This window comes from Fusarium pseudograminearum, chromosome 2 (assembly GCF_000303195.2).
Source record: "Fusarium pseudograminearum CS3096 chromosome 2, whole genome shotgun sequence".
In the NCBI taxonomy this organism is placed as follows: Eukaryota; Fungi; Ascomycota; class Sordariomycetes; order Hypocreales; family Nectriaceae; genus Fusarium; species Fusarium pseudograminearum.
The window spans coordinates 1,021,675-1,035,460 of NC_031952.1; the positions used below are offsets into that span (position 1 = coordinate 1,021,675).

General features: G+C 49.2%; 3 protein-coding genes across 3 annotated transcripts, besides 1 other annotated feature; all 3 read right to left on the reverse strand.

Moving 5' to 3' along the window:
* Positions 1–1,113: 1,113 nt before the first annotated feature.
* On the reverse strand, positions 1,114–4,512 carry FPSE_09482 (uncharacterized protein; the record flags this gene model as incomplete). Its single annotated transcript, XM_009262599.1, has 1 exon — positions 1,114–4,512. The coding sequence occupies one exon, from the start codon at positions 4,510–4,512 to the stop codon at positions 1,114–1,116; it is 3,399 nt and encodes a 1,132-aa protein (XP_009260874.1).
* Positions 4,513–5,286: 774 nt separating this feature from the next.
* Positions 5,287–5,311: a microsatellite.
* Positions 5,312–8,728: 3,417 nt separating this feature from the next.
* FPSE_09481 (uncharacterized protein) lies at positions 8,729–9,363 on the reverse strand (the record flags this gene model as incomplete). The annotated part of the gene is made up of 3 exons (XM_009262598.1): positions 8,729–8,934; positions 9,009–9,055; positions 9,332–9,363. 3 exons carry the CDS (start codon positions 9,361–9,363, stop codon positions 8,729–8,731), a joined length of 285 nt encoding a protein of 94 aa, XP_009260873.1.
* A 1,912-nt stretch (positions 9,364–11,275) lies between these two features.
* On the reverse strand, positions 11,276–12,349 carry FPSE_09480 (uncharacterized protein; the record flags this gene model as incomplete). Its single annotated transcript, XM_009262597.1, has 4 exons — positions 11,276–11,390; positions 11,443–11,856; positions 11,932–11,992; positions 12,043–12,349. The coding sequence occupies 4 exons, from the start codon at positions 12,347–12,349 to the stop codon at positions 11,276–11,278; spliced, it is 897 nt and encodes a 298-aa protein (XP_009260872.1).
* Positions 12,350–13,786: the final 1,437 nt, after the last annotated feature.

A 13,786-nucleotide genomic window follows, 5' to 3' on the forward strand; every position in this document is an offset into this window, starting at 1 on the left:
GGCTTTTTCTCGTTCAAACCTGTTCCAACGTGACCCGGATATAATCCACTTCTCTCGGCGTCTCTTTTTGCTATCCGCCGCTTTGATGTCTTGTTAGTTTTCTCTATCACTTGAGTGATTAACATCCATAGACGAATGGATCCAAGGTAAGAAGTCGTGAGTGGAATCGAAACGCTCCAATCACATGTAGATAAATCCAACCTCATTGCTACATCGCCACCTGTTGAACCCTTGAAAAGAACCCTTGTTTCATGGGTTGGACAGTGCGTTCCCCCGGCCTTCTCCGAAAGGCCGAGTACTTTTTCCTTTGTCCCGGGATTTTCCCTATTACCTCAACGCTTCAGAACCTCGACGTCGGCCCTTTCATGGAGATGCAAAGTCCACTGCATGGCCAAGAGACCAATCTACAGTGTTTTATGCCTTAGGGTGTCGGAATAATTAGTCACTAGAAACATAAGAGACGAAATTAGTAGGCCAGCTTATGCTGCTTAGACTACCCTTCTTGGGCTGTTCATTTTTGTAACCCATGATTTAGGAGGCCAGTTTTTCTGCTACCCACTGGCCCATGTCACATTCTCAATGCAAACAACTCTTCTTGGTTCAATATGCTGTCAATTGACTTGGTATTCTCGTTGCCCCTTTTGGCTGCCAGCTTCCAATCCTATACGTACAAAAAACCAAACACCTCTCCCAACCTGTTGAATGCATGCCCGCTTATTCCTTTTCATTCTGCTTCCAGACATGGTTTCCCTTCGCACCCTTCCTGCCGCCAGTTTCATGAATCAAAGGCCTGCTTGATTCTCTGACCAGCCATGCTCCCAATTGCGCCTGAATACTAGATTTGCACTATCCGTCCAACACCTAGTTAAAAGTCCATCCCAAACTGAAATGTCTGGGTGACACAAGGTTTTTACCCTCAAAATACAAGTAAATGTCGAAAGTCTCATGGTTCAGCGCTTTGCTGTGTCCCCAGAGGCGATGGGATTAAGTTTAAGATGAAAAGAAAAGTAGAAAAGGAAAGGGGCCGTAAGGTATCTTCGTCGTGAACCCATCGCTGTGGGCAAAATATGAATTAAAAGAATCAAAGGTTTTAGTAGCGGTATCTTGGGACCGCTAGATCATGCCACCGGGAAGCGCGTTGCTGCTCGTGCTAGGAGGCATAGGCGGGGGAACCATCGGTGGTGCAGGATTTTGGAGCATCGATCTCGCTCGAGCGTTTACATTGGCCTCACTAGTGGCTTTGCGTAGTCTCTGGCGGTAGTGTCCAATACCTTCATCTTCTTCACCTCGAAGGCCGCGTTGGTCGATTGGAATACCAGGGCTCGAAGGGAGGTGGTGAGCGTTCATCGTAGCATCGCCAAGTGCCACTCCTGTGTTCTTGCGTCGAGGGTTGATGGGAGGTAGCGGAGGGGCACCCACGTTGCCGTGAAGGTTAGGAGTAGAAACTGTGCCGCCGTTAAGGGGAGCAGGTCCAGATCGAGGATAACCCATTGGCGAGCCTGAAGATTTGATCGAAGGTTCCGACATATCTCGGTTTCGCATCATGCCGCCAGGACCATACGGTCTTTGTGGACCAGGACCATGGCTAGCGAAGCCCTTGGGGGATGGGGCACAGGGCGAGATTGGCGATGGTTGACCAAGATCGTATCCATGTGCAGGATGGATGTGCAGGCTGTTTTCAGAGCGGCCGAAACGTCCAGAAGATGCATTCCCGGGATAGGGCTGTTGAGATTGAGGGTGTGGCGATCGTCGCATTTCTTGTCCTGGCATCATAGGCGATCTGATCATAGGCCCTTGTCGATGTTTTGCGTTCACTCCAACTGGGGATCCTAGGGGTCCCTGGTAATCATCGTGAGCACTTGATCCCGCCCTGACACGAGGTGGTCGGCTACCTGAGCGTCCTCCGCTGCTTGCTTCAGAACCGCTTCGGTCGCGCTCAGAAGGTGCTCTGGATCCAGAACGAGAGCCAGCACGAGAACCGGCACGTGAGCCACCATTGGCTCCGGCTTCCTCACTTGGCATACGATTGTACGAGACTGGGGGTGGTCTGCTGCGTTCCTGGGATGGTGCTCGCGATGAAGTGGCAGTTTGAGCCCTATCTCTGCCTGTAGGAGGGCTCTGTGGACCCTGGCGTCGCTGCTGAAGCTCGAGTTCCTTCATCCTCTGGAGATCTCTGCGGGCTTGGCGGAAGGCCTTGAGCCCAGCGTGAACGCCTTCCTTCTCTTCGGAATCTCTAGGTGTGTCGGCATCGTTCATTCCCTCGGGAGATTGTGGCATTCTGTCGTCGAAAGTATCACGAGTGGGAGAAACCTTAGCTGAGGCTGGAGATGAGCCTCGAAGACCAAGCAACTTCTTAGTCTTTGACTGATTGACAGCCTCCCTATCTCCTCGACCTCTCTCCATGGAGCCAATGCTGGGTTTGGACTTCAGAATGCCCAACGCGTTCGGGCGTGGAGGAGGCGGTAGCTCAGACAGCGGAGCTTGTGGTACAGTGGCACCACTATCAGACTCCACGAACGAGGTCAATCTCTCCCTTACACGTCGTGCCCCGTCGGCAAGATGGCGGGCAAATTCGTCTGTCTCATCTTGCTGCTGTGGGCGAGTGTCCTGCCTGAATTCTTGCACAGGCTCAGGTGAAGACATGATTTGCGCTTCCACAAGGCCGGAAGATCTGGTGGGGCTAGTCACACTACCGTCTATCGACATGGCCAGGTCTCTCTCAATCGACTCCCAAGCATTTGAGTCCATTGTCTTGGGCTCAAAAGCATGCGCATCGGGTCTCTCAGGAGGGAACCGGGAGGACAAATCAGCATCATTGGGCATGCTTCCATAGATCGATGAGGCGTTGCTGTCTGATCGCAGATGCTGCCTTACCATGCCGCTCAACCCCCCAGACGTGGGTCCTAGTGTAGGCGAATCATGGGGCAAGTCGTTGACTTTAGCAGATGCTATATCCCCAGGACCATCACTAATGATCAGCGGCGTCGGCATCGCAGAGTGTCTCAAAGCGGGGTGCTCAATGTCCGCTGGTTTCTCAACAGTAAGTTGAGGGGTGATAATATCGGGGCTGCGGATCTCATCCTCGTCGTCGTCGTCGTCGAAGAAGGTCGAAGACTGAGACTCTTCTTGAACGGTAGGGAAAGATCCAGAATCGCTCTTCTCCGCAGCTGTGCGTTGGGCAGAGGGAGAACGAGAACGAGGTCCTGATAACGAAGTGTTTGAATCGTTACGGAACCCTGTGGTGGGGGTCTCCCGGCCTCGCTGCATTTGGACTTGCCTTTGGGCAAATCTCGACTCGTCATACTGGCTGTTGTTCCTGCTAAGAATCATGTTTCTGTCGAGTGGCTGGACTTCCCCGGTTTCACTGATAGGGGGACTAAGAGGAGGTGTAGCACCAAAGGCCTTCTGGTCCATGTTGGGGAACTTGTTCACCGACTCGGATGAGGGGCTGAAAGATCTTAGGTTAGGGGCACTAGCCTTTCCTAATACTGATCGAGTGATGAAGCGATCACCAAATGTTGCGCTTGACGGAGATGGAACAGGAGGCGTTAGATCTGGTGTTCGGCTTCCAATAGTTCGTTTCGACAAGGTGTCGAATCTCGAGAGTGCTGATGTTTGATGATCTTGTTGGTCCTGGTTCAGGCTTTGCTCGTACAGTCGGCGGGTTCGCGTCACAGTTCTTTCCACTGTTGGAGCCGTTGGAGTCGGGCTGGCAGTACGGAATGTGTTTGCGAAAGACTCCCTGTCTTTTTGAGAAGAACTGACAGACGTAGCGGCTGTCGAATCTCGAGCTGCATATGGGCCGGAGGATGTTGTTGAGTTGGTTTCCCTCTTGCGATTGTAGTCAATCTGAGATGGAGATTCTGGTCTTTCAATCTCGGACTCGAGCGACTCGCTTTGTTGCAAGTCATCAAATGACTGTCTGTCCTTCTCTGATTGCCGCCACTTTTGGAAAGCCGACTGGGCCACATCGTCACCATAGAGTACACGGCCACTCATAGCTCCCTTGTTTCCTCCAGCACCGATTTTGTAGACTTTTTGTCGCCCTCCGAATAGGTTGTTTCCTTCGATAGGCTTCGAGCGGCCCATGACGCTTCCGTTCAGCGACGAAGTGTCGTCGTTTGATAGTACTGATGAGCGCGCAAACGGGGCTTTCACAGATTCAACCTCGGCAATGTCCCCCAATCCAGCAGCAAAACCAAAGTCCATCATTCTCGATTGTCTGTTGGGAAACAGAACGCTATCGTCGCTGGCTTTACCGAGCTTGGTATTGGGGTCATCTTGTTCTCGAAGCATAGAGAATCTTGCTGAAAGATTAGTCATTAGAAGACTTGTTCGAAAATCGTCGGTTGAAGGGAGGGCTGTTGCAAGGTCAAGTTCTTTCTTGGGCTCCTCTTCAGGAGCCTTCTTTTTGCCAAACATCCTGAAGGGGCTGGAAGACTCAGACTCGATCGAAGGCCGAGGAGCATCGAGCTCATCCTTGCCCTTCTTCTTGGTCCTAAATCGATTCATTGTGAAAACCCGAGGGTGAAACGTTATTTTGCCTCGGTCTGATGATATCGTTGGGAATGTGTTGTAGATGCTCTTATTTCATCACCATCAATAAAGGCCGAATTAGATTGGCAACTGACCAATCTTGCTTCGAGCACTGTTTTAATTAGCTTGTTGTTCTATTGCGAGTTGAATCGTTTTGGAGACGGGGGGTTTATGAAGGATAAATTTCGCTTGGTCTCCTTCGCCAACCAATTTGATTGTTAGAGTGTAATTGTGGGATATGGCTACAACTGGATACCGTCTCCTAATAGAGAACAATAGGACAAATTCGTACCTGCTGGGATTCTAAGCTAGTCAAAGCCGCCGAAGCAAGTTAGGAACTGGATATCTGCTTGCAGTTGTCGAAACGTGTTGAGGGCTTGTTGATTCAATAGTCACACGGGGCCACAATTATTCGTACTCGGCCGTTTCGTATTGTTGGTCGTTCGATTTGTCGTCGATCAAAAGCTTCGTGAGGTAGTGTGGTTGTGCGATGCGAAAGTTTGTTGCGGGCCGGAGACGGGTAACAGCAGGACGAGATACTCTTGTGGGAAAGATGAAAAGCAGGTAACCGAGTGGTGACCAAACGAGAGTAGATCGGACGTTGAGTCCAGAAATGGAAAAGAATGAGGCAAGTCTGGTAGATAAAGAAAGGAGTCTGTCTCAGACTTGGGGAGTAGAATGAACAAAGCAAAACAAGCGAAGCGAGTTTTCCGCTAAGTGCTCGAGGCTATGGTGAGTCCAACAGGCCCTGTTCGGTTTGGTTTGGTTCGGTTTGCGGATCTCAAGGGAGGCCGTAGTCACCGGGTGCGAGTCCGAGAGGGATTATCAAACGTAAAACTTCCTGGCAGGCGATTTGATTTGATATCAAGTCCGGGGTACAACTCAACTCGACTCGAATAGCAAGAGAACAAGTTAACGAAAGGTAGGAAAAGAAAGAATGGATGAACGAGGTTGGCGAATGGTCGAAGGACGGAAGAGAAAACCGTTTAGGGACGAGAGATGTTTGAGCCAATGGAACCAACAAAGCAAACAAGTCCTCAGGTTTTTCTTCTTAAGGTAACAGGCAAGATGAGAAATTGGTGACCACGATGAAGGGGGGATTAGATTGACAGGGCGCCCCAGGGCAAAGATGAAGGAAGGAAGGGATGAGAGGTGGGGTGTGCCAGGCACAGGGGGAAGGGGGGTGTGGAGACTGGCGGAACTAGGCGTAAAGAGGAATGGTGACGGGAGATACAACAGGCGAGTATTATTTTATGGCAGGTTCGCATTATTAGGCACGCTGCATGAGGATGTTGATTCCTTTGATATGTGCTCTTCTATCACGGCAGATGGGTTGAGTTGTTACTTAAGCGGACCGAGGAGACAGGAATTCAACGAGGGAATTTCACACAGCCATGGTATCATACAGTAGTAGAGTTTCTTGTGTACTTCAGCCCTTAATGAAACGATAGATCATGGTTGACAAGGATAACCTCAGTGAGACTGATCAGATCAATAGAGTGTCAAAGTGCTCCGTGCAGACAAGAGTTGGAGTGAAGGTACCTTCACACGCGAGTACTACCTAACGCAGGTGGAAACAGGATGAACAGTTCGCGGGCTGTTGAGCACCAGCTGCACAGGGGACGGAAAGCCCAAGTACCATGGAGAAAGGGGTGTAATTAATAGTACAGGGGGTGGGAGTCCACCGTTCCCAACAGGTGCGACAAGGGAGGAGAACGAAAAGGCAGCCCGGCCGGACCTCAATGGCAACTGCCAAGGTCTTGTAAACTGGAGCGTCTGGGCTTCTCGACCAATTTCTGACAGGGCCTTCAGCGTTGTTCAGTGGACTGCCGTAGCTCCCAGGTTCCAGAACAGTGGAAGGACTTTCTCGGACCTCCACCAAACAATGATTTTCAGCATGGAACCCTCGCCCAATTCCACAATTACAGGATCGGAGAGCTCTGGAATTCTTCATGATTTGTTCAACAAGCCAGACATGCATATCGGCCATGTCAGACTGACTTCATACCGTGAGCTTGGACACGAGTCTCCTATTCTACGCGTCAAGGATCGGAAGCAGAAGAGGGGAACAACAAATCGTCAATGACCATGGTGGAATGGGCTTCCAACGAAGCGTCGCAGCTGACATGATATCACCTACTCAAGCTCTCGGTGTGATGGGCACAAGGTACGACATAATGTCCGACCTACCAATTTAACATATCCCAGGTCACCGTCACAAGTCCGCCACAAACCATGTGCGTGTCGCACCGCAAACGCCAAGTCTATGCCGTCTTACATACCCGTCCGCCACATCATGTCTCTGGCAACACGGCACCTCGAAGGGACAGAGCTACAGAGAACGGACAGACGCCCACTCGAATGCCCAAGATATCCTGTTTGAGCCCATCTACCCATCAAAGCAGCTTCTGACGTTTACAAAACCAGGGATTCGTCGCAAATGTTCAAGTGCAACCCTATCATGCTTCAAAAAGCGACGGCGAGCTTTCCATTGGCTACGTTATCCGAGGCTCTCAACGAAGAAGCAATGTTATCAGCCCTTGGATGTCGCTCCAGCTTCATGTTTGGCCGACAGCAATAAGGGGCCAGCGGCTCCCACTTCCAGGCGGATGGCTTTGGGGTTTGAAACCTTCTCCACCGGACGAGAACAGCCGTTGTAGAAGCTACTGCAAGGAACGCCGTTTGGTCACAATGTCGTCTCATTACCATCCGTTCCTTAGCGCAGCGACGGGTACAACGCTTAGGCTCCGTCAAAGGCTGTCTAAACGCACTTCGAATGGGAATTACAGGTGGTGCAAACTCAAAAAAAGACAAATCAGAACAAGAGCCCCTGACAATCTCGAATTGAGTTTCGATGGATTAAGGCCGTTATTAGTGCCCGCCGTACAAATCTCTGGCTTGTACAAGATACTGCGACCCTGCGTCTAACAGAACTGGCCAGCAAAATTCGAAATGCTCAGCGCACATGTTTTTGCAGCGGGCTTTACTTCGTCTTACGTTTTTCTTATTCCTCATATTGAGGACCCATAGCAAGATTTTGTGCTATCAAATTAGATGCCGATGGTAGTGTTGCAGTCGGGCATTCGCTTGTCTGTCAGCACTTGTTCAAAGATCCTCCTCCGTCCGCAGCATCCGTGATCAAATCAGTGGCAAAGCCCCTGGAATCACCTCAACTCAACACCAGGTGCCAAGTCCATAGTCAGACCATTCAAGAAAACCACTGGCTTTGGATAGTTGCTCTGATACTATATTTCAGACAGAAAGAAACAGGGCACTGGTTCCCCTGAGTTGAGAATACATATTACAGCCGGGAGCTAGGGTTCCCGTTCTGCAACTCTGGCGATAGAGCGTTGCATTGGCTTGAACCTACTTTGCTGGTCCCTGTTCACTTAAAGATCAACTGACTGCCTGACGAATCAGCGCTGAACATTGAATATTTTCTTTTTTTTTTCCCCCTTCTCCAGACCACTTCGACTAGTGTTCGGATCTTCAATATCGTTATGTTCTGGCCTCAGCTTGTCTTGGATCATGTCTGAAGGGACAAAAAGAAATTCGGCTTGTTTTGCCATTGGTCGCGTGCAGTACTTATACACATTCCAAGCATTCACGCCTGCTCTATTTCGAGATCGACCCAAAGCACAATGAGCCTTGGTCACTAGGAAGGGATCGCTTACAGATCATTAATTGTTAAATGATCCGCATTGACAAGTGATGGCAGCGTTCCACTCGTGGCTTTGACGAACTCAATCTAATTCATCACCAAGAAGCCGCACAGATCGGATGGCGGAAATGGCTTTGAAGGGTTCAATCTCTTCAAGACATTTCTTGGTCCTCAAGCGCCCTACCGTCCGCCGCTGACATTGTGCACATTACTGTAGAGCGTGCTTCAAGACGCAATGACAGCATGTAGCGTGGGAATTTGCCACTGGTCAAGTCTGCAATGGCGCCTCTCAATGCTTTATTTATTTTTGGACAACGGGGTGAACTGTAAGATGGCCTATCGCCATTGCTTGGCTACTCTTTCTGTCTATCTATATGCGACGTGAACGCAAAGACTATCGCCGTTGGACAATCCGAAGTCTATGTATACTGTATTATACTATGTACCTTGCGGTGGAATTCCATCTATGGGCTTCCGCCAGCGCTCGCTGACTCCGATACGTCAGATATAGTACAGAGTACCGTACCCCTATCAGTTCAAACTACCATGGTCGGCGGCAACAGTGAGTTCTCCGCGAGCCAATAAGAGCACGGTACCTGAAGCTAACCCTTTCATGATTTTAGCCTCCCATGTTGGCTGCAACCCTCCAGGATGTGTGTTATCCCCTGGTGCCTGCGTCTGCGCACATGGATTCACCTCATGTCGGATGGGTGACATCGTCCGAATCGGATCTGCCTCTGCAACCGCACAAAGACTGCTGACACGCGGAGAATGTCCCTGCTTTTCGCCATCGAAAGCCCTTCCGACATACCTACCTCATATCTGTTCTGCTCGATGACACCCACAGTCGCCAGTTTGCTAACATGAAACAGGTCAAGCTAGCCACCCTTCAATACGTATTAGCTCATGAAAACACCGAGAGATAGTTGTGACGCGCCACCCGAATTCGACCCAATGTCTCCATAACCTATCCACAAAAGAGACCAGATTTTTCACGAGGATGAATGTTCAGGCACGACTGATAACTCAGATTGGCCTAGGCGATCCCAATTCACGAGCTACCGGCTCTGCCTTCACGATGATCATCACTCAGAGAAGAATAGAGCTGACACCCCAGTTGCTTACCCAACTCACTGGGACCGGCTCGCCTCGCCAATAACCGACATGATGAGATTCAATCTTGGAGCCCTATCCGTCTAGGCGCCTCATTTACAGCCTTGCTAACTGCCACTATGTTACCGTACTCTACCAATATCTCGTGGTGATTTAATTGCTAATGGAACTTCATTGAATTCCGTCTGCGGTGGTAACGGTGATTCTGTCAATCCTGGCACTAACAGCCCGTGCGGTCGTTATGGAATCATCATGGAATTTTCCACCCGGTACACATCACATATCCCGACATATGGCTGACAGAACTCATTTATGCTAATTACATTGTTCAGCGTCAGATACTCGTCATTATTCCACATCTTACCGGCCAATTTCTTGTATGAAATTTGCGCAAGGCTATTGACTCTAGTTGTTCCTCCGCCACACCGGAACCCATCTATTGCTGGAATCAAACATACCCTCGAATCATCTGCAACACTATAATTTCTTCTCCTCGGTCATCTGCGTCATGTTAAAAGGTTCGTTGTTGTCCTTCTCCCAACTCCAACCTGGGATCCCAGGTCACCTTTCCCCTGACCCCTGCTCAGACTAACACAACCAGTCGGCCATAATCTCCGCATAACAGCAAACATCTATACCACTGGCTCATCTGACATCGCGATGCAGTTCCGTTCATGGCTAGAGCCGACACGTGGTGGGTGGTGAATTCTCTTAATTAAAGATCCACACCTTGACCTCGAATCTGGCGTTGGACGACACCATCAATTACTCAAAAGGTTATTCGTTCCGTCTAATTTCCAAGAAAGTCCACTCACGCGGGGTTGGTGGATAACAGAAGCAAATATTCCGATGAAGGTTTGAGGAGTTGAACTGTTTCAACACGCGACACAAGGCAAAACAAAGCAAGGTTGAAAGACACGATACACGAATTCGGTGTTTGGGCCGACGCCCTATTGTTGGGTTCGGTTCCAAGGATATCGGGATATCGGGATCTCTATCAACTTGATATCATTTTACAATTTGCCGAAGTCTTCGCAGAGCAATAAGGTAGTATCGCGGTGCCGCCGGCATCGACTTGAGCGCTCAGTATTTGGTTGAAGACACAGTACTCCGTATTTTTTCCTTTCCGGGTCTGAGTGTTATTAGCTCACGACGGCGAACTTTTGACAAGTCGGTGCAGGGTCCAGCTGTCAGTTTCTATCACCCGATCATCGTAGCCGAGATCGACGGCAACTGTGCTCCCATCTGTGCCTATGCTCGGGAAACGGTGACCTCCGGCACTGTTGCAACGGCGAACCAAATAGGGTTCGGCATATGATTGAGGAGCCAGTGCGCTGACTGATGAGGACTGATCCTAATTACGGCCTCTCGTGTTCTACACGTGATCGACATTGCACATGCTCTTGCGAGTGCAAGGCAAATTCAGATACCGATTGAACTACCATCTCTCGACTCACCATGTGAAAAAGCATCTGATGGCAAGAAACCCTTGGCAGTAAAGTGTGGCCGCTGCCATGGCTCGGCGTTCACACGAAGAGCAAGGCAGAACATGCCCGCAGATCTTCGGAGAGGCGAACGACAGTCTTGTTCGGATTCGCTTCAGTCTGGCCATGTGTGGTCAGACTATGATACGGCTTTCTACAGTATGGATCTTGGTAAGCGAAGTCACTTAAGTCCTATCTGATCCGAGTACGGGATGGGCACTAAAACTCTTCGGCAATCAGGGTGGATATGATTGACATCCTATAACAGTAGTGATATAATAAGTATTGTTTCAATAAACTATATGACTTTCCCAGGAACTAACAACCATTGTAACGCCTTTCAGGTATCTTATCTATCGCTTCGAACAAAAGAAATAAAGACCAACTCTCAAACGATGACCATGGCCATCATACTATACAAGAAACCAATTGTCAAGCACAATCACAACTTTGAGTTTTTGACTGATTCAAACATGCACCATTAAGCCAAGTCTTGATCTTGGGCCTGCTTCTCCTCTGTCACCTCTTCCTGGCTCTTGCGGAAAGCGTATCCAGGGTGACCAGCGTTCAGAAGAAGAACAGCAATGCACATCATACTAGGGACAGTTAGTAAGTCGTCCTTTACAGCGAACAGCGATAGAGGCTTACCAAGATTCAAGACCAATGTAGAGACCCTCATCTCGGAAGAGAGCACTAAAGTACCCCTGGCCGAGCTCAGCAATACGGTAGGCGCATCGGATGAGGATGAAGATTGTTGAAAGAAAGAGGAAAGCAAGGAATGTCATCATTGACTTGTCGAGGCGGTTTCGGGAGGACGACTTGGAGGCCTTGACGACGTAGTCGATGAACAAGGCACAGAAGCAGATAAGGGTGACGACTTGGAATATCAGACCGGCCAGCGAAATGTCCTCGCCGGTCTTGACGTCTTCGTGTGTTGAGGCGACACATGAGAGGGCACCACCAACGGCTTGGAGGACGAGAGAGACGACGTCGGAGGGGATGAAGATCCAGTAGAAGTACTGGGGAGGGAAGCGAGAGATGCTTGGGTCGACGTGGTTGATGCTAAAGAGTGTTAGATGGTCATTGTACGAGACGAAGCAGCTGTGAGCTGTTTGGACTAGAGTGTTATTGACTTACACTTGGGCCAGAAGAACATAAATGGCTGCGGAGAAGAAGACGGGCGCCACGGTAATGCAGACTAGGTTTGTGTCAGTACACCTTTCTGTTCATCTCAGCAAGATCACATACTAATTTGCATCAGAAAACCGTTAAAGTCAAAAGGATTATCGTTGATGATGAAACGTCCAACGTATCCGATAATCTCGAGTATACATCCAGCTATCATGCTCGCCATGAAACCCCATGTTCGCATCTTGATGCCCTGGAAGGCATGGATGATCAACGACAGGGCAAAAACGCCGGTGAAGACGGCATTGGCGGGAATGCTGGGCTGGTATCGCAGGATGCTCGCTTCGATGGGACATGTGTCGAGGGTGCAGTTGGCTTGGGGACCGAATGTGACGAGGCCGTTGGGCAATGTTGACATGCTGCTCATTTTGGCGGATGTGATGGGTGAAGAGGATATAAAAGGATGATCGCTAAGTTAAGCTTTATGATGATGTCGTCTAATATGGCGTAGACTGTCGTGTCTTGTAGGCAGTCTTGTTGTTCTATGCTTCGGTGTAGAAGAGCTTTGTTGTTGTTTCTGTTCAATGAAGGATATTATGCTTTCTATATAGATTTATATCCAGTGGCTGGCTATCCGCCCTTCTTAAAGAGAATTGGGCTTTCCAAGATTTGCAAAACCCGTCGGGATGGATGGGAACCCTCAACTCTGAGCCCCCGTTCACGCTAGCAGCCCACCTACATACGTCAAACCACTCCATACAGGTTGATTTTTTTTTTCGATATCTTGATAAAGTAGTGGATACCAAAACAATGCAGGAATAGTTCAGGTTCAGCTACGCAGACAAGTTTCGAAGTTTTGGTGTGGGTCTATTGGTCCGTAGCTCCCGGGCTCGGGCGTCCGCGGGGCCACGATCAATGAGGCTGAGTTTAGGTTGTTATTATTGGGATTTAGAGATTTGGTGAATCGGATGATGTGATGTGTAGATTGACGAATGGTTATTGTTTATTGATGGTGATGAGCCCTCCAGATCACTATCTAAGAGTTATCGCTACCTAACAGCACTATCTAAGCTCTTATCGAACCGAAAGCTGACGTCTACACACCCACAACCCGAATATTCAAATTCAGCCTCTGTTATCAATCAATACCGCGGCCGACCGAGGCCAAGAGATCTAAGCCACCTTTATTTTAATTTTAGGCTTATTCTCCTTGTCGAAGATCTTAGATATGCTCCGGGCCCCGTATCCTAATTCGGTCTTTCGTGTTAGTCGGGATCGGACTTGGGGCCAAGACAAGACGGAGCGGCAGACTTGGCCCGGAGCGGAAACGGAGCTGAAGAATCAATTCCGGGCTCTGGTTTGACATGATAAGATAAGATGCCACGGACCTTGAATCATTCTTTGTCTTTTAGTTCTTGTTGAACTATATAATATTGCTTATTTCGTTTCTGTTGTCGAGATGTCTTGGCTGAGTCATTTGACTTGTGCGCAATCTCTGCTCTTGGGTAACGATGACTGCGGCCAGATGGTTTATCTGTCTTTATGAATATGACACGGTACCTGTTTCGAGTACACAAATACCCGTCATCTACTACTCTGTACGTGCTCTACGAATACTGTTGCCTACAAGATGAAGCAGTTATCATCCACAGATATATGGACACTTGTCTTAAGGCCTACCATACTCAAGGCTTGCAGCCATGACGTAAGATAGTACTGAACAGTCGAAAACGATAACGGATAGACAGTTACCAAGTTACGTGTTCATTATCAGACACAATTTAAAAAGGTCGCAATCATGCCTCGAGTCACAAACACTCACTCGACGTTGTCACGGGTCTTGTAACTCCTTCAGCTGATCATC